The sequence below is a fragment of the Pituophis catenifer genome, unplaced genomic scaffold, assembly GCF_029215685.1.
Source record: "Pituophis catenifer annectens isolate HBS135680 unplaced genomic scaffold, rPitCat1.0.hap2 SCAF_12, whole genome shotgun sequence".
In the NCBI taxonomy this organism is placed as follows: Eukaryota; Metazoa; Chordata; class Lepidosauria; order Squamata; family Colubridae; genus Pituophis; species Pituophis catenifer.
The window spans coordinates 14,867,672-14,892,777 of record NW_027256892.1 but is presented as its reverse complement, the minus strand read 5'-3'; the positions used below and the strand labels follow the sequence as shown (position 1 = coordinate 14,892,777).

The following is a 25,106-nucleotide window of genomic DNA, read 5'->3' as shown; positions in this document are numbered from 1 at the left end:
ACATTGAAGAGTCTACCCCCCCCCCCCAAAAAAAAGGTCTAAAATAGTCCCCTAATTTTCATTGCTTGTAAAGGTATAAATAAAGTTTCTTTCAAGTTGATCTTCAAGAAGTGGTTTGCCATTGCCAACTTCTAGGGTATTTTTCGACCTCTCAGTCTACCTGATATTTTCTAGTAGACTTCCATTCAAGTATCTAATGGGCCTGCACAGGGACGTATCATTTACTCTCAGTTTCAAAAGAGGGCAATGTCACCATTTCTATGCTGTTGCCAAGAAAATTCCCTTTGATGTGTCCATGAAGTCCCCAGAAGTTACGCTTCTTGTGACTTGTGATTTTAATATGAAGCAGCTTTCTTGAAGGATGCTTCACATTAAAGAAGAAAATAGAATTCTAAGAGGTCATTTGCAATACCCAGTAACAGAATAACAGAGCAACAGAGTTGGGAGGAATCTTGGAGATCTTCTAGTCCAACCCCTTGCTCAAGCAGGAAACCCTATACCTGCGATGGCGAACCTATGGCATGCATGCCACAGGTGGCACGCGGACCCATATCTGTGGGCACGCAAGCGTTGTACTAGCTCAGCTCCAGCGGCACATGTGCACATTGGCCAGCTGATTTTCAGGCCTTCTGGGCCTACCAGATGTTGGGAAACAGGTTGTTTCTGGCCTCCAGAGGGGCCTCAAGGAGTGTGGGGAAGGCTGTTTTCGCCCTCCCCAAGCTCCAAGAAAGCCTCTGGAGCCTGGGGAGGGTGAAAAAACGGGCCTACTGGGCCCACCGATGACCTTTTTGCCATCATGTGCATACGTGGGGGGGCATGGCATGGGGGGCATTGAATTTTGGGTGTGGGCACACGCACAAATGACCCCCCCCCCCCGCTGTCCCCCCACTTTTGGCACGCGGTGACAAAAAGATTAGCCATCACTGCCCTATACCATTTCAGACAAATCTGAAACCAATCTGTCCAATTTGTTCTTAAAAACCTCCAGTGTTGGAGCACCTACAATTTCTGAAGGCAAGTCGTTCCACCGATTAATTGATTTCTCTTTCATCTTTGGGCCCAAACAGTTGGCTTGTTCTTCTGCCTCTTTGAATTCAAGGAATGGATCACAAGCCTATTTTGAGGTGTCCTCATAGGGACCCAGACATAAACTTCGTTTCATGGATGTTTGCAAAAGCAGTTAGAAATCTATTGTTGTAGGAATGCAAATGGTCAGCTTCTTTCTGCCTTGGAGGCCCTTTGAGGATGCAAGGAAAGGTTTCATGTACTTGGAGCCTTTATAAAACCAGCACTTCCAGTCCCAAAATCTTTCACAAAGCACTTTGAAGCCAAACTGCAATCATCTTCACTTTGGCTGACCTTGAAATGCTGAGAACATCTATAAATCAGTCATTGTCCCTCCAGCTAACTAACAGAGAACAAAGAACCATATTAAAACAGTTTCCTGCCCTTCAGCCAGCACAGGTCCTAGGGTAGCAAACATCCCCTTATCGTCCTTTGCAAAAGAAGAGGTGAAAAAAAAAGGGAATTAACAGATGCTGTTTCCTCAAATGTATCATGCACTTTTTGAGAAAGGGAAACATCCAAACTGATCGTGATTCCTTTCCTGAATTTAAAAACCTCAAAAATGAAAGGACACTGTACCATACTCAGTGACAGAGAGGGTAAAGGATCCATGAGTTGTGATTGCAAAGATGTGGAGTAGGTTCTGCTGGGACACAACTCATAAGTAGAGGTGTCCAGATTTTCAGGTATGCATTTTGTGGTTTTATGCATGAGAGAACTTTTTTCCCTCTGTAGAATGGATACATTTGGTTCTTCTAAATATGTGACCATTTCTGAGCACCTCCTCTTTAGCAAGTCATGGATCCTCCTTACCAAATATTGGAAGGAGACATCTGCTAGAGAAATATCCAGCAATTGTGTTAGGCTTCTCCCAGAGCAACTCAAGATCAGCTGCTAGAGAAACTAAGATAGCTGAAAGGCACTAGAGATTCTGGACAACATGCCAAACAGGAAATGGCATGGAGAGAGGGAGGAAAGGAAGAAGAGAATTGTAGCAGATGGACTGAGACAGAAGGTAGCATATATCCTGTCTTCTGAGGCTGTTTTGTCATTATTTCTGCCTTGGTAGAGCTGAATAGATTTCCAGAGTAGACACAGTCCATATCAGCTGGCAAAGCAATGCTACTGAAGGGTGAATAAGGCATATGTCGCTTTAGCAGAGCAGAGGAAGGAGGCCTCTGGTTACCATGTCCCTCTCTGATGAGAGGAACTAGACTAACAGGTGCATCCTCTTAGAGTAATAGCAAACTTGGTAACTTGGGACAAATGATGCTCATCAAGAGGACATTTCAATCTTGGGGGCTGTTACCATCTGTGGAGAAGATTTTTCATGCATTTCATTTCTGCAGATCTTCCCTTTGAACATGGCGGACCAGAGGCAAGGACTTAATGAGTCATGCACTAAGATATGGTTGACTGACCTGCCAATGTGCCCACTTGGCTGCCTGGCTACCAGCATATCCTTTGTGATAGCAACCATAGGTGCCCTAGGGCAGCAAAATAGGAAGGAAGGAAGGAAGGAAGGAAGGAAGGAAGGAAGGAAGGAAGGAAGGAAGGAAGGAAGGAAGGAAGGAAGAGAGGGCTTCAGTAATTAGAATGGATAGCATTTGTATGAGTACTAAATTGTTCCACTGTGCAAATGCCTTGTTTCTCTCTCTAAATCAGTGTTTCTCACTGCCTTTAAATTTTGTGGACCTCAGCTCCCAGAACTCCCCTGCCAGCCATGTTCTAAATGAAAACAGAAACACATTGTGAATTATTTGGGATGAGTCTTTAGCATCCTATTTGGAGGGAGATTTCTTCTCATGGTCAGATATCCCTGACATTGTGTTTTACAACATGGCTCCTTTCTACAACTCTCCTGTGCAATTTTAAACCCTTGCATACATATAGCCTGGTGGAAGCAGAGAAATTCTGCTTCCTAAACTTTAGGATATGGAGGAAGATGTGCTGGCAATGGTTCTGGTTCCATCTGTTGATGGATCTTTTGAAAACTAATTGTGGTCCAAGAGAGACACACTCAACTAATCCTCTGCTTCTAAGATTTTATTTGTGCAATAAATGGAGGACAAGGTTTTTTTAGTACCTAACAAAATGAATGAATTTATAAGTGCACCCTTTCAGCTACTGAGGAAAATGCAGCACAGCTGAAGTGTTTAAAACCCATTTCTTCCTCATTTCTATTTCAGGCTATAATATACTAGTTTGTCTATCAGGCAGGTCTCTGTTCCCATTGCCATCACATATACAGGTTCCTTAAAAAAAAAAAAAAGATAGGCTGTATTTTATAAATTAACCTAGCACAGATTCCAGTAATAATAAGTCACATTTATTTGACACATTTTTATCTCAAAGGGCCTCAAACAGCTTAGAAAAGTAATACACTAAGTGATCGTGAGAGAAGTTTCAGACTCACCCAAGGTAAAAAGGACACGGGCTGTTTAATAGCCAATCAACAGAAGGAATACAGGTGAAGAAGCCCACAGACAGTGGGGGTGAAAGGAAACTGCATATTCAAAATGAGTCTCCAAAGACTCAGAACCAACACATTCTTCCTTGAGGGGAGTTCAGATTTTCCACCAGGACTCCATGAGACTTGAATACATCCAGATAGTATCTTCAGTTTGAAGAAGAGCTGTGTAAAGACACACTCTCATTGATGACTCACTTCTATGCGGTAAGTCCACTCTGAAGTGCTGGGAGAAGGCTATTGCTTGATCTGATTGTCAGGGTTTCAAGTAATACACCAATAGCAAACAAAACTCCGAGGCAGGCAGGTTCCTCAAAGAACAGTTTTATTGGATATATCATATTGGCACAGTTCTGGTGAAAACTGACTCTGAGTGTTCCTACGGGTTTCACCTAATTAAAAGTAAGTTTTTTCCCTTCCCCAAACAATGATCACATGGTCCAATCAAGGTGCCATCCAGTTGCCTGGTAACATCACTCCTCCTCTCTCTGACCAGGTGTGAGAATGTCCTTGGTTCCCAGGAGAAAGCATTTTGTTTTGGCTACAAACCCCAGCTATCTCTATTCTCCCCCTCCCTATCCCTCAGCTCCAGTGTGGCAACACTGAAGCTTCAAAATGGCTTCGATCAGGTCCAGTTCAGGGTTGACACTGATGGTGTCCTAATCTTTGGGCCCCAAATCCAGCTTTGACCTTCTCTTCAACTTTTTGAAGGACATGTCTGGTGGAAATCATTGTCATAGCAGTAGATCATCAAAATAAATTCAATTTTTATGCAGTCAGTCATGACCTTGTAGGAGAATTCATAGCCAGAACTATAGTGATACTTAGCTTAGACCAAGTCATCATTATCATCATTGTCATCGTCATTATCATCTTATTCATCATCAGTTTATTTATATATTTACATTTGGTGACTATGATGATGGTAATGTAGTGCCATCAAGTTATTCTCAACTCTTAGAGTCCACGTGTAGATTTTTTTCTCTAATAACCTGTCCCTAACCTAGTCCTAAAGCACGTAAAAAATGCAAGTAGAAAAATAGGGACCACCTTTGGTGGGAAGGTAACAGCATTCTGTGCGCTTTTGGCGTTTAGTCATGCCGGCCACATGACCATGGGGACATCTTCGGACAGTGCTGGCTTTTCAGCTTAGAAATGGAAATGAGCACTGCCCCCTAGAGCCGGAAACGACATCACTGTACCTTCTATTGGAAGCCAAAAGAGATCATCTCCATTTAGGCCTTCAAACAAATGAAGTCCAAGTTACCAGATTGCTGGTGATGAACTGAAAGCAATAAAAATAAGTTTCCTCTATTTTAAACTTATGCAGGCAACAATGAACAGAAGCATTTTCAGAGTTTGAGGGTGAAATTGAGTTCTCAGCTTCCCAAGGCAACTGACATCAGGCAGCAAAGAAATATTCACTTTCTTTTTGAATACAGCACTGATTGTGCAAATGTGCATTATTATTACCACCAGTTTAAAATGAGGACCATTTCTGGGGGATGGGGGGTGGGGCAGAGGGAAGAATAATATAAAAGTGTGATTTATTTCAATATAAAGAATGCTTTATTTTCTTTAAATAAAAAAGAACCTTGTTTCTAAGTTTCCTTAAACTAATTTAATTGGTATATAATAGCATAGTTAATTAAAGCAAATCAATAGTAAAAAAATAATAATTGATATTTAATATGTTTGGGAAAGAAGGTTTAGGTGCAATATAATTAACTCAATATTAAGTAAGTGTTGGATTTGCAATTAAGTCTTTACAACAATTATAAAGTTTCTTTCTTTTTTTTTTTAATAAACTTGCAATTAAGCAGGAAGGAACTCTCAAAATTATTAAACAGGTATTATGGGCTATTAAACATTTATTATCATTCCTGATGGGATACAGCTGCACAACAGTAGAAATTATGATGATGATAATAAACCTCTACTACCCCTTCGCTGTAGCATTTTACTGCTACATCCCAAAATTGAGCCCTCTATGACTCTTGCATAAGCTAATTGACTATGGGAAGAAAGAAAGCAAGAAAGAAAGGAAGGAAGGAAGAGAGGAAGGGAGGAAAGAAGGAAAGGAAGGAAGGAAGGAAGGAAGGAAGGAAGGAAGGAAGGAAGGAAGGAAGAGAAAGGAGGGAGGGAGGGAAGGAGGAAGGAAGGAAGAAGGAAGGAAGGAAGGAAGGAAGAGAAAGGAGGGCAGGAGGGAGCGAGGGAGGGAGGGAGGGAGGGAAGGAAGGAAGGAAGGAAGGAAGGAAGGAAGGAAGGAAGGAAGGAAGGAAGGAAGGAAGGAAGGAAGGAAGGATCATTTGTATACCAGCCCAGTAGTGTAATATTAATTTTGTAGGCAGGAGATGTCAATTTCTTCTTTTTCAAAAGAAAAATAAATAAATTTATAAATCTATTTTTTAAAACATTTAATAAAATATAATAAATAGCTACATTAAAAAGAAGATAGCAAGATACATAATGGATAAAGTATAAAATATCGGTAACTAAGTCATTTGCAATAATACAATTTGATATTAATTAAATATATATATATCACAAAGTTCATTGTGTCATCTAGAAATAACTAGATATAAGGCATGATTTTAATACTGATATTACCATTGTATTTATGTAATCAAGTAAAGGAAGACTGGAAAAAAAATGAAAAAGAAAAAAAAATATGTAAAAAAAACCCTATTGGGAAACGACATAATTTTAAATTCCCTCACATTGTACGCAACTGATGATTGCTTAATATAATTATAAACATTGAAACTGTTTCTAATTACTATCTTCACATCAATAATTTTCCCTTGAAAAGCATATGGTGAGTGTTGGGATTTTCCTTGTTGTTTGACACTTGATACATAAAGGATGCTTTCTCGCTCATATTTAGTCAAGCTTCTGTTCTCAATGCATACTGCTAATTTAGCCTTTGCTGTATGTTCTCCAAATTTTGGTTTCCAAGTCTAACACTGTTGGCAAATTATCTATTTTCTGATGTTGAGCCAAATACGTCCTCATCGCCATCAGCATTTATCTTAATAATTGTGATATATTTTATTTATTTGTTCTGGAACAATTCTTAGTAGAAAAGGAGATGCCGATTTATAAGCCGACCATCCTCAGTTTCAAAGAAGACCTTACAAGAAAGTCCCTAGATCAGGGGTCGGCAACCTTAAATACTCAAAGAGTCACAAAGGTCCTAACTGGAAGTCCCCCATTCAATTCTGGAGCCGACTAGAAGTCCGGTTCCCCCACCATAGAGTCTCCTCCTAACGCGGTGTTTGTTTTCCTCTACCTGTCCTAACTGAAAGTCCTATCAATTGTGGAGCAGACCAGCAACAAGGAGCCACAGCAGAGGGATGAAAGAGCCACATGCGGCTCCAGAGCCGCAGGTTGCTGAGCCCTGCCCTGGATTAAGGCCAACTACAGGTAGTCCTTGTCCGATAAAAGTGATTTATGACTATTTTTTGCACTTACAACAGTTGCAGCCTCCTCAGGGTCATGTGATCAAAATTCAGATGCTTGGCAACAGACTCATATTTATGATGGTTGCAGTGTCCCAGGGTCATGTGATCATATTTTGCGACCTTCTGACAAACAAAGTCAACGGGGAATGTAAACAAATATAAGGCCAAGTGGCTCTTATCTGTGTTTCTAGGTTAAGCACTTTCAGCTCTTCACGGTATTTGCAAAATTCACCAACCCATTGGTTTCAACATGGAGTTGATGCAGGCTAGGCATTCTACTTTGTGTGTATCTTTTTGAATGACATGCTGGGACTCTTTTTTTGGGATATAGATCTTTTTGTAATTTAATAATTACCAGCATAGTCAGCAGCAGTAAACAGGACTGTGCAAAACAAGATGATAATAATTATGCAATTACAATTCACAATTAAAGTGAAAGGGGGTTGATTTGTTCATTTCCAAAGTCATTATTTAGTGTGGTTGATAAGGTTAGGCTAATTTAGTATTTTTTTTAAATAACATTTTGATACCTTAGTAGTTTATTAAATGCTTAGTAAAGTTTGGTGTGTGTGTGCGATGGCTCAGTGATTAAAGAGCTGAGCTTTATCAGCTGAAAACTCACAGCCTGGGTTCGAGACCCGAGAGCTGTGCAATGGAGTGAGCGCCTGATCGTAATCAAGGCATTATAAAGTGGCATTAACACTTCACGTGATCTTGATTCTATCCCTCTTTTAATGCAGCCTAGAACTGTGTTGGCTTTTTTGGCAGCTGCAGCACATTGCTGGCTCATCTTTAAGTGATTGTCCACTAGGACTCCAAGGTCCCTCTTGCAGTTACTACTGTTGAACAAGGTACCACCTATACCGTACCTGTGCATTTTGTTTTTCTTGCCTAAATGTAGAACCTTACTTTTTTCACAAAATCAAATTCGGTGAACAAAGTAAAGTTCTACATTTAGGCAAGAAAAACAAAATGCACAGGTACAGTATATGTGTTACCTTGCTCAATAGTAATAACTGTGAGAGGGATGTTGGAGTCCTAGTGGACAATCACTTAAATATGAACCAGCCGTGTGCTGCAGCTGCCAAAAATGCCAACACAGTTCTAGGCTGAATAAACAGAGGGATAGAATCAAGATCACGTGAAGTGTTAATACCACTTTATAATGCCTTGGTAAGGCCATACTTGGAATACTGCATCCAGTTTTGGATGCCATGATGTAAAAAAGGTGATGAGACTCTGGAAAGAGTGCAGAGAAGAGCAATAAAGATGATTAGGGGACTGGATGCTAAAACATATGAAGAACTGTTGCTGGAACTGGGTAGGTCTAGTTTAATGAAAAGAAGGACTAGGGATGCCATAATAGCACTGTTACGATATCTCAGGGGCTGCCACAAAGAAGAGGGAGTCAAGCTATTCTCCAAAGCATCTGAGGGCAGGACAAGAAGCAATGGATGAAAATTATCAAGGAGAGAACCAATCTAGAACTAAGGAGAAATTTCCTCACAATTAGAACAATGATCTCTACATGATCACTTGCCTCCAGAAGTTGTGAATGCTCCAACACTGGAAGTTTTTAAGAAGAGATTGGATAACCATTTGTCTGAAGTGGTGTAGGGTTTCCTGCCTAAGCAGGGGGTTGGATTAGAAGACCTCCAAGGTCCCTTCCAACTCTATTATTCTATTCTGTTCTGTTCTATTCTATTCTATTCTATTCTATTCTATTCTATTCTATTCTATTCTATTCTATTCTATTCTATTCTATTCTATTCTCCTCTACTCTCCTCTACTCTCCTCTACTCTACTCTACTCTACTCTACTCTACTCTACTCTACTCTACTCTACTCTACTCTACTCCCAGCTCCTGCCCCCCTAGCAGTTTGAAAGCATGCAAATGCAAGTAGATAAATAGGTACCACTTAGGTGGGAATGTAACAATGTTCCATGCACTTCGGCATATCGTCATGCCGGCCACATGACCATGGAAGTGTCTTCAGACAACGCTGGCTCCCTTGGTTGAGAAATGGAGATGAGCACCACCCCCTAGAGTTGAAAACAACTGGACAGGGGAAATCTTTAACTTTTAACTTTTAGTAAAGATCACTGCTATCTTTGCTTTCATAGGAGTAACTATGTAAACAGTAGTCTGTTTACTTCTACCATTTTACAGCGATGTTGTATGTTAAATGCCATGCAGAACTAAGTGGTGTGAACAGGTGACTGCTTTTTTAAAAAGAAAAACTGAGACTTTTTCATTTGTTCGTAAAAAAAAAAAACATGTTAAAAATTCATCACTTACCTACTAATGTGAGAATGTTAAAATGGATTGGATTAATACTGATCCACACTGATTAATAGAAATTAAAAATTAATTTTTCATGTCTCTCCATTGGCTCCTTGCAATTCATCACAGATGAGTGACAGAGAGGTTGGTCTTGGCTAAGAAGTTGGATTAAGGAAATTGCAATCAACCTGTCCTTAGATGCAGTGGCTTTCTTTTTACAGATGTAACTTTAAAAGAATCACAAGCAAAATTAGCATACCTTACTACATTAAATGAATAAACTTCGACCCTAATAAACTGGACAACAAGCCAAAAGCTAAAACATATGAAGAACAGTTGCAGGAATTGAGTATGTCTAGCCTAATGAAAAGAAGGATCAGGGATGACATGATAGCAGTGTTCCAATATCTAAGGGGCTGCTACAGGGAAGAGGGAGTCAGGCTATTCTCCAAAGCACCTGAGGGCAGGACAAGAAGCAATGGATGGAAACTAATCAAGGAGAGAACCAACCTAGAACTAAGGAGAAATTTCCTGATAATTAATCAGTGGAACAGCTTGCCTTCAGAAGATGTGGGTGCTCTATCACTGGAGATTTTCAAGAAGAGTTTGGACAGCCGTTTGTCCAGAATGGTATAGGATCTCATGCCTGAGAAGGGGGTTGGATTAGAAGACCTCCAAGGTCCTTTCTAACTCTATTTTTCTGTTAAGCAGGCAGGACAGAGTGCCTTCTTTTTTCCATCTCGTTATAAGTAGATTTAATTGAAAATTTTCCACCGTGATTTTCCATACTACCAGATATAGATAGATAGATAGATAGATAGATAGATAGATAGATAGATAGAGATAAAGATAGACATAGAGATAGAGATGATAGAGATAGAGAGATAGAGAGACAGAGACAGAGAGACACAGAAAGACAGACAGGGACAGAGAGGGAGAGAAAGACAGAGACAGACAGACAGAGAGAGAAAGACAGAGACAGACAGAGAGAGAGCGAGAGAGAGAGAGATCTCACAGTTCTTGTAGTAAGGTGATACATATACCCACACACTCCCACAAATACGTCTGCTCTTTCCTTTAGAAAAAGCTATGCTTGAATCCATTTCTCTGCTTGTTTGCTGATAGCCCGGATATCTTCTGTACGAAAGCAACAGATCAAAGGCATGGACTTCACCGGGCCTTGACGTTCAACCACTTTACCGGCCAGCTATTTTGCTTTGAAAATGCAGAGAGCCTGGAGACAGATTTATATTTCCACGCAGGTTCCGTGTTCTATTTTATGACACAGTCTGCTAAGTGAAAGGGATTAGAAAGCTCTCATTACTTGTATCTGTTGAAGGCAGAGATTTACTGAGCATCTCTTTGATGTAAACATGGCGTCCAAAGCAAATCTTTGGACCAGGGGAAGGACTTTCTGTTGGAGAATGTGAGTTGGATAGGCACTGATAAAAAACCTAGACATTTCTAGAGTAATCCATACCCATTTCAGATGGAAGAAATAGGATAATTCATGCTTAAAATAATATACCCGCACAATTCCAGCTACCTGCTTAAAGACCGAAGGGATTTGGTAGCGTGATAGGCTTAACAAAATAATATAAAACTGAAATCAGCCCTGATTTTTCATAATTAGTTCTCTCAAAAAAGTAAAAAAGAAAAAAAGTATCAAGGCTCTTTAAAAAGCAAACAAACCAAGTTTTATAACACAGACGGGGAATTCCCCAGTTTTCAGTTCCGAAGGCTAACTCAGTCGTTCACATTTTGAGTCACGGTCTCCAATTCATAAATATTTCCATCTCAAGATGTAGTGACAGCTAACCACTGCTCAAATTGATGATATAAATTAATTTCCACTTTAGATATCACATTCAATATTAAAAAACCGGGGATACCACTGGGATTGTCCACACCCTTTGGTAAACTAAATAAATGAATCATTTTGAAGTCAGAATAACAAGACACAATCTTTGACTGTCTGGGGACAGAGATGTATTGCAGTGATAGGTTCCATCCCAAATACAAATGTGTTTGTTTTGATGTGTGAAATAATTCTGCAGGCATGCAGAGGGTCTTTAGAAATAGAATAGAAATAGAAATAGAATATGTGTAGATTTTGAGCAGTGCCTACAATTAGTCCTCCTAATTGTTTCATCTATCAGTGAAAATAGTTGTACTTACCTCCCCCAAAAATAACTTCATACCTTTGGAAATCTGACTTTTACTTTTCTTTTTTTTTTTCATATTCTGAAAACAAAGGGCACTGGGATCTAGTTGCTTATATTGAAGAGTATTACTATCAGAGGTGGGTTTCAGCAGGTTCTGACCAGTTCTGGAGAACTGGTAGTGGAAATTTTGAGTACTTCAGAGAACCGGTAGTAAAAATTCTGACTGGCCCCGCCCCCATCTATTCTCTGCTCCCAAATTCCAGCTGATCTGGAGGAAGTGGGGATTTTGCAGTAACCTTCCCCTGGAGTGGGGAGGGAATGGAGATTTTACAGTATCCTTCCCCTGCGGTGCCCACCAAGCCACCAAGCCATGCCACACCCACCAAGCCACACCCACAGAACCGGTAGTAAAAAAAATTGAAATCCACCACTGATCACTATATATTTAAAACAGACACGATTTCTAATGAACCATTTTGCCAATTGATCTGTACTTTGCTTTGACTTTTGTAGAACTTGGTCTCCCAAGAAGAGGATGTTATTTGGTGTTTGGATTTATGTACAAAGAGAAGTATCGGCGAATGACTGAAGGTTAGTGTAACATCTTCCTTTCCAAGTATTTTCTACCTTTCTATATTGCCATGGTTTTACTTTTCTAACCAAATTTTTACAAAAAGAAGAAAGACTGGAATGTCTCTATTTCTAAGCATCTGAGAGATTATTTTTACTTGTCCAAGTATTTGGGGCAGACCCACATCTGTTGTTACAATGCCTACAGAGAAGTCTTCCACGTTAATATGGAAGGTTCCTCTCTAAAGGAAGCTTCCGTATTAAATATGGAAGTTAATATGAATTTAAAATTAGAAGAATTTAAAAAATCCTCTAAAGGATTAATCATCTTAATCAACCAAGATGATTAAAGGCCTGGAGACTAAAACATGTATGAAGGACAGTTTCAGGATTTGGGTAAAGCTAGTCTTGAGAAAAGGACTAAGGGTGACATGAAAGCACTATTCCAGTATTGAGGGGCTGCCACAAAGAAGAGGGGGTCAACTTATTTTCTAAAGCACCTGTCGGCAGGACGAGAAACAATGGATAAAAACTAATCAAGGAGAGAAACAATCTGGAGTTAAGGAGAAATTGCCTAACAGTGAGAACACTTAACCAGTGGAACAGCTTGCCTTCAAAAGTTGCAGGTGCTTCATCACTAGAGGTTTTTAAGAAGAGACTGGACAGCCACTTGTCTGAAATGGTATGGGGTCTCCTGCTTGAGCAGGTGGTTGGACTAGAGCAGCGGTCACCAACTGGTGGTCCGTGGACCACTGGTGGTCCGTGAGAAAATTTTGGTGGTCCGCAGAAAAAATATTTGCATTTTTTATATTACACTAAATCAGGGAGCCTCAAACTACGGCCCCTGGGCCAGATACGTGCAATGAACGTTTGTGTTGCTGCAGAGAGTCTCCCCCTTCAGGGTCCTTTTGTGCAGATCAGAGGGGGGCAGAAATTCCGACTTGGGGTCTGCTTCAGCCTCCTGGTGCAGGGCTTTGGACGAAGGCTGGTGGCAAGGAGCCGGAGGGCCTTGTTCAAGTGGGACTGCATCATGTCCTGGAACTGCTGACCATCTCAGCCTACTGAACCTCCAGGTACTTGTACTCCCACAGGTCTTCCCTCTGCTTGGAAAGCCTATACTCCTAGTCCTCAGTGAGGTGCTTCTGCTGAGACTCCTTCTCAGTCAGATCCAATCTGAACTGAGCTATTTTGCCAACTCTTTCTCATGGTGGCTGTTTAGCTCCATCAACTGCTTCCTGTTGGGGCCCTAAGGAGCCCGGGTGGGCAGGCAAGGTGTAGCGAGTAGAGGCTGGCAAGGCATCCCTCAACATGAGTGACATCGAGTTGGCCATGTCCACCCAGTCCCATGACCACCTAGCCATGCCCACCCAGCTGATCATTAGGCAGATCATATTAGTGGTCCGTGGGATTTAAAATTATGAATTTAGTGGTCCCTGAGGTTCGAAACGTTGGTGACCCTTGAACTAGAGGACCTTCAAGGTCCCTTCCAGCTCTATTCTGAATAAATAAAGGTCTACTTTTCATCTCCTACTTTTATAACCTAGCACCAGACATCTTCATGACTTGGCATCTGCCCAGATTCATGTCCAAGGACAAATCAGTGACAGAATCTAATGATCTGGTACTGCTTGCTCATCAGAGGCAGTGAATGTGCAAATAGTAATCACAGTAAGAGAAGTAGCTTTCTTAGTCTACTTACTCATTGTCTGAAGATAAGCAATTGGTCCCTGTGAAACCAAACCATAGTGATAAAATGAAGATACGCACACTGATGGAGAGGAGACTACTGAAGACAATCTGAAATTGGTGTTATGTATGTTCTTATTGCATATACTTTAAATTATATTTAGCTGATCATTTCCTTAACTTATTGAGCTCTCACTACCTTTGATTACTCTTGGAATAGCTAGGTGGAACTCAGAACCAGAATAATTAAACTATCAAAAACACTTGCAATGAAAAACAAGCAGCTTCCAGTTAAAGAATGAAATCTCATAGAAAGAGCTTCTCATACTACCAATATTTAATGCGCTTGCTATTAAAAATAAGAAATTGGCAGAAGCTGGTCTTTTAATTGCTTTTCTTTGTCCATAGAAGTTAATATTCTGTCTTTTCCTCATTTCCACTGGAGTACAAAGAGAGACAAATTATACATAAAATTCAAAAACAAGCCAGCAATAACTGGTAGCTTCAAAATTGTTTTTAAAGCTTCTTCCTTACTTGGGTTTAGAAATTCACAGCATGCTAAAAGTAGCTCGTCTTTTTGATACCAGCGTTGCTTTTGATCTAGCTGTACTTCATCCAGCCATAAAGTTGCTAAGGTATAAAAAAAAATGTTGCTGACAAAGAAGGTACCAGCAGTTTCAAGGCTAGAGAGAAACATTATAGTTACATAGAAAAAATGCATCCTAAGGCCATTAAGGGAACATCCAGGTATCTATTGCCTAGAAAATGATTGACTAGAAAAGGTGGAAGAAAACAGAATTCAAACCATAGAGTATAATTCTAAAGTATTTGATTTCTGCATATTGCACTGGGCACGTCTTTGTGTATATACCCTGTTTCCCCCAAAATAAGACACCCCCTGATAATAAGCCCAATCGGGCTTTTGAGCGCATAGCAATAAGGCCAAGCACTTATTTCAGGGTTCAAAAAAATATAAGACAGGGTCTTATTTTTGGGAAAACACGGTAGTTTCATTCTTGCCAGCAATAAAACTATAATATAGCTAAGTCATGTCTGAGATGTTTTGGCCAAGTAAATCAATTCCTGAATAGTGGGCTAAGTATACAGAAAACCAAGAATAACAGCTGAGCCCGGATGGGAACCTTGACAGTTAGGGGCTATAGATAATGATGTAGCACCCCCGGGTTTATGAATCAATTCAAACACCTGGGGGAATTATATTTATTCTTTGCAACTTTCTCCAGAAATATTTGCAATAGGAGACCCAATGTTGAACAAATAGGTTTCCCATCACTTATAGAAACCTTTACATTAGTAGATTTGGGCAGGGGTGAAATTCAGCAGGTTCTGACAGGTTCTGGAGAACCGGTAGCAGAAATTTTGAGTAGTTTGGAGAACCAGCAAATACCACCTCTGGCTGGCCCCAGAGTAGGGTGGGAATAGAGATTTTGCAGTATCCTTCCCCTGCCATGCTTACCTAGCCAGAGAACCAGTAGGGAAAAAAATTGGATTTCACCCCTGGATTTGGGGAGGGGAGGGGGGCAGTGTTATTTTTTTATGATAGTATGCTTTGATTGATGTGCTCAAATAAAAACAGATGGTCTTCTCATATATTACTCACGTGAATGGGAAAATGTGTATAACAAAGGCAGGGGTGGGCTTCAAAAACTTCAGCAAGGGTGTTGTAGCGCGGGAATAACGAGAGGCACAAGCAAGCTAGTGACAACAGCTCTTTGATTCAGGGTGAGACTTCAGCAAAGAAACACAGGCAACAGCCTTCCTTATATACAGTTCTGAAATACCTGTTAACCAATCACAAGCATTGCTGCATTTGAATTTCCCGCACAAAATAGATACATACATAACACCCCTCCATTCCCAGAAGGCACTTATCCTATCTATTTACATATTTACATACAAAATCACGCAGGTGACCAGGGCGTGACTTCACTCTAGTTGACCTGCGCAGTTCAGTTCTTGGTGAGGCGTCGAGCCAGTCAGAGGGACCTCCTGTCTCTCCTGGCTCCGCCAATGGAATCTCCTGGATTTCTCCAGAGGCGTGGCCATCCCCGGCTGGGAGTGTCAACTCGCTGGGGCAGCGCTGGAACTCAGGCTTACCCGATAAGTAATCTGGTTTACTCGGGCTTGAGATAGCTGTTTCGGGGAAACTTTGGAAGTTAGGTTTTACAACATTGGAGTTTTCATAGGCTTCACAATTCAAACGTTTACGCAATTGATCTATGTGCCTTCTCCAAATTTTACCTTGCCCTATGTCCACTGTGTATGATTTCGGACCGGTAATTCCAACAATAATTCCCCCAATCCACAGTGGACCGCTAGCATAATTCTTTGTGAATACCAGGGTCCTGATTTGGAATTGTCTTAATCCTCCCTCTTCCCCCTTAAAATTATCTGTGGAATAGTTCAGCCCATTCGGCCCATTAAGAGCTCAGCTGGGCTGCGCCCTGTGGCAGTGCACGGGGTTACATGTTGTATTGCTAAGAATTGATCAATCCTAGCTTGCCAGTCCCCCGCATCGAGTCGGGACAGGGCTTCTTTGGTCATTCATACGAATCTCTCTACAAGGCCATTTGAAGCCGGATGGAATGGAGCAGATAATACGTGTCATATTCCTAACTCGGCCAGGTAGCTTTCAAATTGAGTTGTCATGAATTGGGGCCCGTTATCAGAGACCAGGGTGTCTGGCAAACCATGGGTTGCGAATAGTTTCCTGAGGACCTTAATTACGGCCTCAGAAGTGGTTGATGGCATCAAAGCTATTTCCAGCCATTTGGAAAAAGCGTCTACAATTATAAGAAAATTCTGGCCATGGAAGGGGCCTGCAAAATCAAGATGAATCTTCCCCCATGGTCCCTTAGGCTTTTCCCACTCTCTAACGGGAGCTACAGAGGAATCTGGCCGGGACTTCTGGCAGGGCCTGCATTTCCCCACCCACTCAGTGACGTCTTGGTCGAGATGTGGCCACCACATGACCAGCCAGACTCTTCATTCTAACTATACCAGGGTGCCCTTCGTGTAGCAACTCTAACACCCGATGCCTCAAACAAGAGGGGATAACCACCCTGTCGCCCCACAGTAAGCAGCCCCCCAACATAGACAACTCATTCTTTTTGTTGAAGAACAATTGAAAATCCCCACTGTCCACCTTATTTGGCCAACCCCACATGACCCAGCCCATCACAATACATAAAACAGAGTCTTTGGCAGAAGCCTTCGCCACTTCGCCAGACGAGAGGGGCCCTAGGGATACAACATCGATCAACAATACAGGGGCTTCCGGAGTTGGGTTTTCCAACAGATCAGGCAAGGGGCATCGGCTGAGGGCGTCAGAATGGCCCAGAGTCCGACCCCGTCAGTGGATTAGTCTATACGAGTAAGCGGCCAGGAAAATAGACCATCTGGTCATCCGGGGGGAGAGAGCGCTGGGGTTGGTTTGTCGCCAGCCAAAAGTCCCAACAATGGCTGATGGTCCATTATAAGTTCAAAAGTCCAGCCAAACAAATATTTGTGAAATTTTTTGACCCCCGCTACAGCCGCTAAGGCCTCCCTGTCCAGCTGGCTGTAATTTCGTTCTACACTGGACAGAGTGCGAGAGTAATAGGCAATGGGCGCCTCTAACCCATTCGGTAGTCTATGGCTCAACACAGCACCCACACCAAAAGGGGACGCATCGCAGACAAGTACAAGCAGCAATTCCGAGTTATACTGTATAAGAAAGCTGTCCTCAGACAAAAGTTTTTTAACAGCCTTAAACGCGGCCGCTTCAGTCTTGCCCCAAACCCAGGGAACATTTTTTCCTAGTAGTCTATGCAATGGTTCCGCAATGGTGGCTTTGTCTTTGAGGAACATAGTATAGAAGTTCAGAAGTCCCAGGAAGGCCTGCAGTTCGGCCTTCGACATTGGCGTGGGTGCATTTTGGATGGCCCTTACTTTGCTTTCTTTGGGGTGAATGCCTGTGCCGTCGATTCGGTAGCCCAAAAATTCTACGGAGGGTACCGCAATTTTACATTTGGACTTTTTGAGTTTAAGTCCCGCTCCTCTAAACCTGGTTAGCACTTGTCTAACTCTATCTCCCACCTGCGCCTCATTCTGGCCACTAATGAGGACATCGTCAAAATAGGGAACAACCCCCGGGAGTCCTTGTAGAAGGCGCTCCATAGTGCTCTGGAAGAGCCCTGAGGCAATGCTAACCCCAAACTGTAGTCTAGTGCATTTGAACGCACCTCTGTGCGTTACTATAGTTTGTGATTCTGCTGTAGCGTCATCTACCGGCAGCTATGGTACACCTGCGCCAGGTCTAACTTAGCGAATATCTTACCTGGGCCCAGGGAGTGAAGTAGATGGTGGATGATCGGAACTGGATAGGTGCTCTGTTGCAACGCCTTATTGATCGTGCATTTATAATCAGCGCAGATTCTGATTGATCCATCTGACTTTACTGGCATAACTATTGGGGTTTCCCAGTTAGCATGATCTACAGGAACTAGCACCCCCTGTTTGATTAGTTTGTCAAGTTCTGCGTCTATTTTTGGTTTTAAGGCAAATGGTACTCATCTTGCCTTTAACTTAATCTGGGCTACATTAGGGTCTAAATTAAAAGAGATGGGGTCCCCACGTACTTGCCTAGCGTCTCTTCAAAAACGTCCTGGAATTTGTGCAGGAGGCTTTCTTTTAGAGATGGTCCGCTGATGCTGTGGACACCCGTGAAGCCCATGCCAAGGGCTCGAAACCAAGCTAGGCCCAGGAGACTTGGCAGAAACTTGCTGACGATGGTCAGGGGAAGCTCTTTCTGGAACTCGCCGTAGGTGACCCGAAACGTGCCCACGCCTTCCACAGGAACTCGGTTTCCTTGGTAGTCGAGGAGGCGAACTTGTTGCCGTGAAAGCTGGTTTCTCTGGAACTTCGGTAGAAGCGATTTAAGCGTAGCCCAGAACATGATTGACAGGGCAGACCTGGTGTTGATTTCCATGTCGCATGGTCTCCCTTCAATTTCTACTCTCGTGTAGACCTTTTCCTCTACAGATGTGCTGGCTTGGCCGATTCTCGTGCTGTAGGTCTCTCGCTTTTGATTCTCGTGCCATTTTCTCACGCCGCCATCTCTGGTTGGCTGATTTGAACATGTCGGTTCTGGTTGGTCGGGATAGTCATGTGACTTGTTATTTCGAGGAAATTGAGCTCTACAGACTCTAGACAAGTGGCCCTTCTTTTTGTCAGTGTGGAAGACGTCCTCGTCTGACTTTCCTCTGTATTGGTTCGCGCCTCCTCTCGATGAACAGGTGCTGACTTTGGACTGTCTTTCTTCGGCTGTGGACGTTGTAGCGCTTCGGAAGCCTTTGTGGACACTTCGTGTGCTCTTGCTTCATCTAACGCGCCGGCTAATGTCAAATCTGGCTTTGCTAGTAGGCGCCTCTGAAATCGAGTGTCTCTCACGTCACAAATCAACTGTTTGAGGAGCGTGTCGTCTAGATCCCGGTAGTCGCAATGCGTTGCGGCTTTTCGAAGGGCAGCCACATATGCGCTGACCGGTTCTCCTTCTCTTTGTATTCATTGCCAGAGCTCATAGCGTTGTACAAACTTCGAAGGAACGGGAGCGTAGTGGGCTCTCAGGTTTGCTTGTAGGACGTCCCAGGGGACCGCCTGGACTGGAGTTGGCTCGCAGAGGGACTCGGCCATCTCAAAAATGTCTGGCCCGCAGTGGCTCAAGAAGAGGGCTCTTTTTCGATTTGTAGAGAGCCCTTGCATTTCACTTGCTTTCAGGGAACACTCGAACCTGGTCAGATATGACCCCCACTTCTCTCGGGTCGGGTCGAAGGGTTTCGGCGGGACGTAGTATGTCTCCGTAGTCCGCTCGTCACCCTGGCTGAAAGTCAGAGCTCTTTTTGATTTGCTTCTTGTGGCCTCAATCCCACCTTCGTTGCCAATGTTGTAATGCGGGAATAACGAGAGGCACAAGCAAGCTAGTGACAACAGCTCTTTAATTCAGGGTGAGACTTCAGCAAAGAAACACAGGCAACAGTCTTCCTTATATACAGTTCTGAAATACCCGTTAACCAATCACAAGCATTGCTGCATTTGAATTTCCCGCACAAAATAGATACATACATAAGAAAGGGGTTCTCTGCCCGGTTGCTGGGTGGGCGTGGCCATGGTGGGCGTGGCCTAGTCGGCCTCCTGCACCATGGCGTGGGGTGGGGGCTCCGGAGGGTTTCATCGAGCCTCCAGGAGGGTGAAAACGGGCTCCCCAGGCTCCAGAGACCCCCTGGAGGCCGGAAACGGGCCCATTTCTGGCCTTCCCAAACTGGTTGAATGATCTTGGTAGAGGGGACTTAGACATTAAACCCTTGTCATGGACAGATCATTCGCTCCTTCACTTGGACTTTCCTATCGCTTCCCCCTGCCGCAGGGAGACGGAACCGACTAAATGGTTCCATCCCAGGCGCCTGATGGATCCAGAAAGGTTCCTGACGGAGCTTGGGCCGTTTCCTGAGACTCTGACACACGACTTGACTGGTGGCCGCCTGGGAGAGTGCGGCCGCCGGAGCTTTGGATCGTGTCGTGCCTTTGCGGCCTCTGACCCGATGCCGATCTCAATTGGCTCCTTGGTTCTCTGAGGAGCTGAGAGAGATGAAGCGTCGGAAAAGACGCCTAGAGAGCATTTGGAGGACTAGTCATTCTGATTCTGACCGGACACAGGTGAGGTCTTATATCAAGACCTACCTAGTGGCGATAAAAGCGGCAAAATCTAACCATTTTTCCGCTCTTATCTCATCTGCAGAGAACCGCCCAGCTGCCCTGTTTAGGGTGACCCACTCCCTTCTTCGGGGGGGAGTGCGGGAGGATCCCTTGCAGGGTCGAGCTGAGGATTTTGTGCAATTCCTGCACGATAAAGTCGCTCGGATTCGGGAAGGCTTGGACTCCGACTGGGTGAGTCCGGGGGAGGAGACGAGGGTAGGTCTTGAGAATATTATCTGGGAGGAGTTTGATCCTGTGGCTCCCAAGGATGTGGACAGGGTTCTGGGTAGGATTAGTGCCGCCACATGTTTATTGGACCCGTGTCCCTCCTGGTTGGTACTGGCCTCCCGGGAAGTTACACGAGGCTGGCTCCAGGGAATTATAACTGCTTCTCTGAGTGAGGGTGCCTTTCCCGCCGCCTTGAAAGAGGCAGTGGTGAGGCCCCTCCTCAAGAAGCCTTCCCTGGACCCGGCTGAATTAGTTAACTATCGTCCGGTCTCCAACCTTCGTTTTGTGGCGAAGGTGGTTGAGAGTGTGGTGGCACGACAACTGCCCAGGCACCTGGATGAAGCTATCTATCTAGACCCGTACCAGTCGGGCTTCAGGCAGGGGCACAGCACAGAAACGGCATTGGTCGCGTTGGTGGATGATCTCTGGAGGGCCCGGGACAGGGGTTGCTCCTCTGTCCTAGTCCTATTAGATCTCTCAGCGGCTTTTGATACCATCGACCATGGTATCATGCTGCAGCGGTTGAAGGGGTTAGGAGTAGGGGGCACCGTTTTGCGGTGGTTCTCTTCCTTCCTCTCTGGCCGCTCGCAGTTCGTGTTGGCAGGGGGGCAGAGGTCGACCTCGAGGCATCTCGCATGGGGAGTGCCACAAGGGTCGGTCCTCTCACCTCTTCTGTTCAACATTTATGTGAAGCCGCTGGGTGAGATCATCCGTGGTTTTGGGGTGAAGTGTCACCTGTACGCTGATGATACTCAGCTGTACATCTCCACCCCAGACCACCCCAACGATGCCCTTGATGTGATGTCTCGCTGCCTGGAGGCTGTGCGGGTCTGGATGGGGAGGAACAGGCTCAGACTCAACCCTTCCAAGACCGAGTGGCTGTGGCTACCGGCGTCCCGATATAGTCAGCAGGTGCCATCGCTGACTATTGGGGGTGAATCTTTGCCCCCCACAGAGAGGGCGCACAATCTGGGTGTCCTCCTGGACACACGGCTGTCTTTAGAAGAGCATATGACAGCCGTGGCCAGGGGGGCCTTTTATCAGGTTCGCCTGATCCGCCAGTTGCAGCCCTTTCTGGACCGGGATGCCTTGCACACGGTCACTCATGCCCTTGTCACCTCCCGGCTGGACTATTGTAATGCTCTCTACATGGGGCTCCCCTTGAAGAGCACTCGGAGGCTCCAGCTGGTCCAGAATGCGGCCGCACGGGTGGTTATGGGCGCACCTCGTTGTGCCCGCGTGACACCCCTCCTGCGCGAGCTGCACTGGCTCCCAGTGGTCTTCCGGGTGCGATTCAAGGTATTGGTTACCACCTTTAAAGCGCTCCATGGCACAGGACCCGGGTACCTTCGAGACCGTCTTCTGCCACCAATAGCCTCCCACTGACCAGTCCGTTCCACAGAGAGGGTCTCCTCAGGGTGCCATCAGCCAAGTTATGTCGGCTGGCGACACCCAGGGGGAGGGCCTTCTCTGTGGGAGCCCCAACCCTGTGGAATGAACTGCCCCCGGAAATACGTAAGATCTCCAACCTCCGGGTGTTCCGCTGCGCACTGAAGACCCTGTTGTTCCGCCAGGCAGGGCTGTCAATATAATAATTTTAAATTGGGGTATTTTAATTTTTGGGGTTTTAAATCGGCCAAATCTATTTAATTATTTTAATTTTTAATTATTGTTGTGTCTTGTGTTTTTAAATTGGCTGTACACCACCCTGAGTCCTTCGGGAGAAGGGCGGTATAGAAATAAAATAATAATAATAATAATAATAATAATAATAATAATAATAATAATAATAATAATAATAATAATAATTATTATTATTATTATTATTATTATTATTATTATTATTATTATTATTATTATTACTATTACTATTATTATTATTATTATTCCGGTAGGCCTGTTTTTCATCCTCCCCAAGCCTCCGTGAATTCCCTTCACTTACCTGCATCCAAAACTGGCTGCGTGGGGACTCCTGGGAGGGGAAGGGCAGGGTTGGTCGGGCCAGCCAGGAGTGGGATTTGGGGGTTCTCCGAACTGCACAGAATCTTAGCTAGAGGTTCTCCTGAACCCCTGCGAACCCCCAGCAGCCCACCCCTGAGCAAAGGGCTGTGAACTGGAAAACTGGCCTTTGCCCACACATGATGCAATACTTGCTGTTCTGTTGTCTCCCAATCAATTCAAAACTCTTAAGGCCTTGGCTTCCTCAAAAATCCTGTTTATTGGGTACATCATATCGGCACAGTCAGAGCTGAAACCAATACAGAATATTTCCCATGTTTTTGATATAGTTAAAGAATAGCCACCACCCCCCCCCCCTTGTGTCACAGGTCATGTTAGCCAACCAAGCCGGTGATGGACTTCTCAGCATTCCCTCCTGCCGGTGCTAGGGCACATTGATCTGGCCTTGGTTCTCAGGAGCCTTATGGTTGTTATGTCTGGCACATTGGAGGAAAACATTCTACATTCCCCCTTCCCCCACCCCATAAGTATGGCAACTAAGAAACGAAGCAAGAAAAATATGGCTTCAGTTGTTTAGAGTTGTTTTGAGAGTTGACACACATAGAAAAAGTGAAGAGAAGAGCAACCAAGATGATTAGGGGGCTGGAGGCTAATACATATGATGAACGGTTGCAAGTACTAATGAAAGAAGGAACAGGGGAGACATAATAGCAGTCTTCCAATATTTGAGGGGCTGCCACAGAGAGGAGGGGGTCAAGCTATTTTCCAAAGCACCTGAAGGCCAGACAAGGAATAATGGATGGAAACCGAACAAGGAGAGATTCAACCTGGAAATAAGGAAAAAAATTCTGACAGTGAGAGCAATCAACCAATGGAACAGCTTGTCTTCAGAAGTTGTAGTAGCTTCATCACTGGAAGCTTTCAAGGAGAGATTGGACTGCCATTTATCAGAAATGGTATAGGGTCTCCTGCTTGTGTGGGGGGTTGGACTAGATGACCTACAAGGTCCTTTCCAACTCTATTAATCTGTAGATGGCCTTGTATGAAAACATGCATGGACATGTTTAACAGAAAAAACTTTTTATGTAGAATTGCAGTTATGAAATTTAGTCCAGACCCTGAAAGTTTGATAGAACATGGCTTCAGGTTCTGAGAAAGTTTCCCCATGGAAATTGAAATGTTCATATAAATGCCTAAATGTTGGGGATGGTGCAGAAGGAGCCATATCTCATCAGCCCTGTAATTCCTTCCAATAATATTTTGCCTTTTAAGGTGAACAATTAAAGGGCTCCAAATCTTCACAACAGAATTTCAAAGTTGGGATAGAAGGCTACCTATAGAAAAGGGAGTAACGGTGTAGGTACTATATTAAAATGAACAGAAAGTATTGTTTTGATTAGTTGCATAAAACATGTCAGAGTCATTTGAAAAAGCAAAATAAAAACAGAACTAAACAGAAGCAGGCTGTTGGAACAGACAGTATTGGAATACAAGACAGCTACAGCTTTACTAGATTTAAACTACAGGAATCTGTAGAGATAAAGCAATTGAATGCCTATTTGTGTCTGGGTATCACCTTTGGAAATAGAAACCCCCCCAAAAAATCAAAAGTTCACACATTCAACAAAAGCAACCATATTTGGAAAAAAGAGAATCAAATGACTGCATAATTTTCTCTGCTCCAAATGATCAAAAGGCCTCTTAATCCACAATCTCTGTGAAATTATGGACAGTTCCCTAAGAGAAAGAAAAGTTTGAACTAGGCTTACTCAAACAAATGTTTTAGTCTTCGTTGAGTCTTGAAAGAATGGACAGTGTTGCGGATAGAACATTTGAAACCACTAAGAATATTGTGTTGATGTTAGGGAAACTCAGTGAAAAAATTCCTGATGAGATCATCAAAATAAAGCTTTAATTGAGGTCACTGATTGCGATTAGTTCCCTGTCCTCATGATTTTCACAGGCATTCCTTAGTCCGTTTTATCCAAATGTCAGCTCCTTCTGCAGATTTTAAAGCAAGATGAGATACATCTTCATTTCTTTTTTTATATAAAAGTTTCCCAAATGTACAGAAGCAGTAATATGCAGTTTTGCTTTATATATCCACCCTTCACTAAATATAAACTTTTTTGTTCAGTGGGACATAAAAAGGGACATGGTGGCTCAGTGGCTAAGACACTGTGATTGTCGATCGAAAGGTCAGCAATTCAGCAGTTCGAATCCCTAGTGCCACGTAACGGGGTGAGTTCCCGTGACTTGTCCCAGCTTCTGCCAACCTAGCAGTTCGAAAGCATATAAAAAATGCAAGTAGAAAAATAGGGACCACCTTTGGTGGGAAGGTAACAGCGTTCTGTGCACATTTGGCGTTTAGTCATGCCGGCCACATGACCATGGAGACGTCTTCGGACAGCGCTGGCTCTTTGGCTTTGAAACGGAGATGAGCACCGCCCCCTAGAGTCAGG

At 43.6% G+C, this 25,106-nt stretch overlaps 1 protein-coding gene across 1 annotated transcript in view; it reads left to right on the top strand.

Annotated features, from left to right (window-relative positions):
* The first annotated feature begins 11,270 nt into the window (after window positions 1-11,270).
* Window positions 11,271-25,106, top strand: part of KIRREL3 (kirre like nephrin family adhesion molecule 3) — a 375,859-nt gene continuing 362,023 nt past the window's right edge. Inside the window, exons 1-2 of the mRNA XM_070952317.1 lie at window positions 11,271-11,280; window positions 11,962-12,039. Coding sequence (XP_070808418.1) covers window positions 11,271-11,280; window positions 11,962-12,039 — 88 coding nt within the window. The remainder of the gene's footprint in view (window positions 11,281-11,961; window positions 12,040-25,106) is intronic.